General features: G+C 54.8%; 1 protein-coding gene across 3 annotated transcripts in view; it reads left to right on the top strand.

Annotated features, from left to right (window-relative positions):
* CDK18 (cyclin dependent kinase 18) overlaps window positions 1-3,260 on the top strand; it is a 26,430-nt gene extending 23,170 nt beyond the window's left edge. For all 3 annotated transcript variants that reach the window (XR_003043436.1, XM_015597884.2, XM_025040509.1), the window contains 2 exons: window positions 78-155; window positions 835-3,260. Coding sequence is in view for 2 of the 3 variants with exons in the window: in XM_015597884.2 (XP_015453370.1) it covers window positions 78-155; window positions 835-869 (113 nt within the window). In the remaining variant the exon portion in view is untranslated. The remainder of the gene's footprint in view (window positions 1-77; window positions 156-834) is intronic.
* The last annotated feature ends 2,485 nt before the right edge of the window (window positions 3,261-5,745 follow it).

Here is a 5,745-nt window from a genome sequence, read left to right as displayed (position 1 = left end):
GAATGGGGGCCGCAGGCTCTAGGAGCAGGGCCGGCTCCACCCAGCTCTCTTCCTACCTCTCTCCTCTCTCGTCCCAGCTGCCTCCATCTTCTCCCTGAAGGAGATCCAGCTCCAGAAGGACCCGGGCTACCGGGGCCTGGCCTTTCAGCAGCCAGGTAGGGGCTTATGCCTCCCCCACCTCCCCTTGTTAGAGGCGACCAGGGCAGACTGCTCCTCTTTCTCGAGGAACAGAGATGGGGCCTGGCAGCCCCTCCTGCGATGAGAAATCAGCATGGCCTCCCTGATGCTGGCCACCCTCTGGGGGGCCCACGGGGCACAGGGAAGATGCTGTGGTTTCCCTATCTCCTGCCCAGGCTTCCTCCTCCAGTGTCTCCCTCCTCAACCCCCACCCCAGACAGAACTGAGCTACATCTGACACAGTCCTGATGAAGGTGCATGCTCCCTGCAAACTCTGAGCTGTCTAACTAGAAAACTGCAGAACTGTACTTTGTCTCTAAAACAGTCGATGGCCTTGGAAGTGACAGGCACTTTCCTTGCATTTAATCTTTTATCTCATTTAATCCTTAAAACAGTCCTTGAAGTTGGTGCTATTAATGCTCCCCATTTCACAGTCAGTGAAACTAAGGCTCTGAGAGGTTAAGTCACAATTTCCTGCAGCTCACAATTTCCTCTGCAGTGGCAGAGATGGGATTTGAACCCAGGACTGACTGGCTCCTGAGCACATGCTCTTGCTTGCTCCATCAGTGGTTCTGGAGTGTACCCGTCCCTTCTGATCTCGGGCACCCTCTGGCCCAGCCTCCTCCCTTACAGTCCTCCTCTTCCCCTCTGCTCCAGGACGAGGGAAGAGCCGGCGACAGAGCATCTTCTGAGCCATGCCCACCCTGCTGCAGCCCAAGAGATAGGAGGTCACACTGAGCACAGCTGCGGGCGGGATGGGGCCTGCGTGGCCCTCGGAGGACTGAGGAACGAGGGCTAAGGCTAGCTCAGAAGACTTCTTGCAGCCCTGCTGGCCACAGCTGTGTCCTGACCCTGCTTCCCACGTGCCTCCCCAGTGGCCTTGGCCCAGACGCCAACCCCTCCAACACTTGCCCTGGGCTGGGCCTGAGCTGCGTCCCTGGGAGGAAGTGAGGGGGCAGGGAGGGACTTTAGACACTTTTCCACCCCAAAGTCCTTGGGCACCAACGTGGGACCAAAAAGGACAGGAGAACCCAGCTGCCGGATTGAACACCGTGCCCTGGATATGGGCACCACCATGTGTCCCCCGGGGGCCCATTCACTAGTTTGGTAGAGCCCCTTAAGGGCACCTTGGAGCCCACACCCCTCACCTTCCCCTCCAAGAGCAGGAAGCGACATGGCATCTTTTCCAGGACCCTAGAATCCTGGGTGCCAACATGTGTGCCAAAGCCCACTCCCCACCTGAGGGGCAGGTGTCCCTGGAGCAACGGGGAATAGTAGCCCCAACCCCTCTTCTCATCATTGCACCCTGTTCCCATTCCCCACTCCTCCCCAGAGGCCCCATGTGCTGCTGGATGCCCGGCTGAGTCTAGAGGTGGCCTGGTACTGCCAGCCATGCCCTGCCACCTCTGCTGGCCCCGCCCATCTCCCCAGTCTGAATGGGATTGCCTTAAGCTGGTAGATGGTAGAGCACTCACTGCCCTTGGAGCGCTGACCCAAGCTCCTACCTGTCCGCCCTTTCCCGAGAGTGGCTCCTGCTTATCACACCTGAGTGCTGATAAGCTAGCCCTGGGCCAGGGCCCGGAGGACGGCACCCAGGTCTGCAGGGTCACCCTGACACTGGCGCCAGGCTGGCCTCAGCTCCAGGGGGCCTGGCACGGCCTCCCTCCACCCCACCCCACTTCTCTCCCTTCCCCTCCTTCCGAGCCCCTGCGGCCCTTCCTTGCTCTCCCCAGCCCTGGTACCAGCCTCTGCAAAGGGTGGTTGCCGAGGGAGGGTGTAAATGCCACAGTCTGAGGTAGGGGACTGTGGGATGCGACAGGACAAGCTTTGATCCTGAGAGCCCCACCCCAGGGGACTGGGAGAATGGAGCATGCCTGTGGTATCCCCAAGGGAGCCTCAACACTTGGCTGAATCTTGAATGGCAAGGCCAAGAGGAGGCCAGGCCCAGCCTCCTACACCAGCCCCCTACCCAGCCCAACCCCCTCAGCCGGAGGACCAGCCCTGGAGGGTCTCAGGCCCCACCCCCCAGGAGTCCTTCCACTCCTCCCCCACTATACTGTGACTGTCCTGTGACTCAGCACAAAGGCAGATGATATATTTAATTCATGTACAGAAAGAAGCAGGCAGTCTCATGCAGAAAAACTGAATTTGACAGATTGATGCCAAAGACAGAGGCTTTCTCCGGGCCTCAGGAGTGCGAGTGGGCTGTGTGTGTGTGTGTGTGTGTGTGTGTGTGTGTGTGTGTGTGTAAACTGGAGAGTTTGGTTTGCATGTGTGTCTGAACCCACCTGGGCTGTAGGAGGGTGCTCTGTACCCTCCCTGCTGTATTCTGGATGCTGCTGTGCTTAGGGCTGGACGTCAACTCTGGGTGTTAGAGGTGGGAGTGGAGGAGACCTTGGGGCTCCAAGCTCTGCCTCAGGCCTGGGCCTAGGTCTGTGCAGAAGGGGAGGGCCCAGGGGTCAGGTCTCAGTACTGTTTCTTGCGTTGGGCAGATGCAAAGTTACCCTCAGCCACCTGTGAGCTTTATCTCCAGCCAAGTGCTATACTTGGCAATGAAATCGCCTGCCCAGCTGCACAGTACCAGAGGAGGAGGGATGGTCGAGATCCGCAAGCAGTAGAGGCAGCACAGTGCTGAGGTGAAGAGCCAAGCTCTAGTGCGTAGACAGAAATCCTGGCTCTACTACTTCCTGTGCCTCAGCTTCCCCTTATGTAAAATGAAGTGATCATAGGATTAGAGTGGAGATGAAGTGAGTTAACACATGGAAAGCTCTCAGAATTTATTGGCCAAATTGAAGGCGCCACATAAGTGTTGGCTGTTGCGTCACCTATCCAGGGTGGAAGAAAGCACTACTCAGTAGAGGGGGTGGGGAGGGCTCTGTGTGGGCACAGGAGTGAACGAACCCCCTCCTGTCTGTGGAGAGCCACCCATCCTCCCAAACTGCCACTAGGGTTTCAGAATTCTGATGTCCCTCATCCTAACAGATGTATGTGTTAGGCAAAGTACTGTGAACTGAACAAGCATCTAAATTTAACTTTTTTTTTCTAATTTAACAGACATTTATTAAAAATCTCCTTGACCCAAACAACTCTGTGAAACACTAACGATTCAGAAATGAGTAAAGGGTGCTCTCTCCTCAAGGAACTCACAGTCTGGTCAGGGATAGATAAGCCGATTGCAGAAATAATAACAATAATGGCTTCGAAGTGGGCTCTGTTATCTGCATTTCACAGATGTAGAGAATTCCAGATAATGCGTGCAGCCCGCCCAAGGGTGGGCTCCTTTATGCCCACCTCTCCTCCCGTCCTCAGCCTCTGGTACCATCTGTCTTGCAAGGCTCAGAAAGTGAGTTGGACCCCCACCCTCCAGGTTCAGTACACAGTTGGGAATGAAGTGAATTAACATCAAAATGAAACATCTGATAGTTAGGAACCTGGAACCTGGAACCTGGCCTTCCCCAGCCCCTCAGCTCTGCCTGGGGCCCAGACATCTTTAGATGTGAGTTCCCATTTACAGTCACAGGGCCTTATTTCCAGGTGTTTCCAAACTCTACTCGCCCGCCTTCCTCTTCCCATGTCTATCCCCAGGATACTCAAAAGATATGCGGTCTGGGCTGCAAGGGGCTTCAGGACATCTCACTGACTGTCCTACTGTCATCTCTAAGGGGCTGTGCCCCATCCCAGCAAGATGCCCATGGCCTTCGTGCCCTGCCCTGCCCCCTCTCCAGCCCGGCATCTCACCACCACTGTACTCTTCCTCTAGACCACAGACCCACCTTTCTCTGAAAGCACCTCCTCCCTCAAGCCTTTGCACCTCCATCTGTCCATGTTCCCTCCGCCTGGACTTCCCCATCCACCTCCCTTTGCCTTCCCCTTGCTGGGACTCAGTGCTCCTGCCCCTACAATGAAGGGGGACCCCACATGCCCTCAGAGTGTCTTCCCTGCTCCCAATTTACATCAACCTGTCTGCTCCCACTTTAGTGTTTTGTATGAGCCATTTCCCTCTCCTTTCAAGTATGCTTCAAACTCCTCCTCCTCCAGGAAGCCTTCCTTGATCAATTGCATGAACACTATGGGCTCAGTTCTGTAGGCACCAAGTAAGCCTACACCAGTGCTGATACAAGGGGTTCATGGGGGCCTTAGCCCCTTATAACCTCCATCTCCCAAAGGCCACCTGAAGATACACAAACTAAGTGAAAACAATGGGTTTAGTATGGAAATGTGAATTCTCAATAAGAACTCCAACACTGACTCCCACCCCCAAGCCTGAGAGTGTAGAAGTTCTTATAGCCTGTAGGCTACGCTCAGGTTTTGAAGCATCTATTAGGTGTCTTCCTTGGGTTTAGGTTGTAAGCTGCCCAGATTGAAGGGTGTCCTGCCATCTTGAGCGTGATCACCTCCATGTGGGCTACCCAACCCCACAACTGCTTTGTTAGGATAATGACACCAGTTGTTGACCAAGTAATTCCTTTAGATTATTGAGGCACTTTCCAGCACATCAGCGCATTTTGCTCTGAAAACATCCTGTGAGACTGATGGGGCAGGTACCATTACACTGTTCACGGATGTGGAAACTGAGGCTGAACACCTTGCACTTGGTCAGTGAGGTGACAAAGCCAGTCCTCCCACCACACACACCTACGTGCCTCCCTGCCCTCTGAACTGCTTTGTTTGCCAGCTCAGGTTTTAATCCTTTCCAGTGTCAGGGTTGTTGAGCCGTGGCTCCAGGGCTGACGGGAGCCAGAATAAGCAGATCTGACTTCTAATCTGACTCACCCAGCTGGTTCAGAATGCAGCCAAACTGGGGAAATTTGGTCGTGCTCCCACGCCTCCCCTTCCCCTCATCCACAGCTGCTCCTCCCCCCAGCTCTGGGAGCTGTGGGGTGGGGTCCCAGGAGGATGTGAGCCTATGGACAAGCGGAATGTTTTTCCTACTCAGCATTGTTCTGCCCTGCCCATTGTGTGGGCTGGGAGCTGGACATCACCAAGTCGCCTGGCAGGCTTTCAGCGGAGCTGGGGAACATTTCCGAAGGGAACTGACCCATTATAAATGGCCGAAGCTTTTCAAAAGCTTTGGCATTTCCTTGGATTGGCCAGACTAGGGGAGCAGTGGAAAGGAAGGACTTGGAGACTCCCCACTCCTGGCAGCAGCTATGAAGCTAAGGGTCCCAGGGACCTTGGCAGACCTGTGGTTTGCCAAAAGGGACTCGCCCTTCAGTATGAGGGGTTTGGGAATGTAAAGGGAAATTGGGGTGGGGGTGAGAAAGGGCTGGTGGATGGAGGGCTTGGCTAGGGGGCATCGAGCCAAAATTGAATGGTATTTTGTTTACGTTATCTGACCCTAACTTGAAATGGTTCACACCTGAGGATAGGAATGGACTTGTCATCTTGAAAAGCGTCACTGAGCTCTCCCCAGAGGAACCGCAAGGTCAGAATTGTTTTGAAGCAGTTCCGTGTTTGCCACAGGGTGAGTAATGATGTCTCCAACTCACAGTCTTCTGTCCCAGGGAAGGCACTTATTTGCGCGTTCCTCTCTTTACCACGGCCAGGGCAGTTCTTCGGTGCTAGTGG

The sequence above is a fragment of the Pteropus alecto genome, unplaced genomic scaffold (genome assembly GCF_000325575.1).
Source record: "Pteropus alecto unplaced genomic scaffold, ASM32557v1 scaffold359, whole genome shotgun sequence".
Lineage (NCBI taxonomy): Eukaryota > Metazoa > Chordata > Mammalia > Chiroptera > Pteropodidae > Pteropus > Pteropus alecto.
Note: the sequence above shows the minus strand (reverse complement) of the source record. Positions and strands in the feature narration are given on the sequence as shown.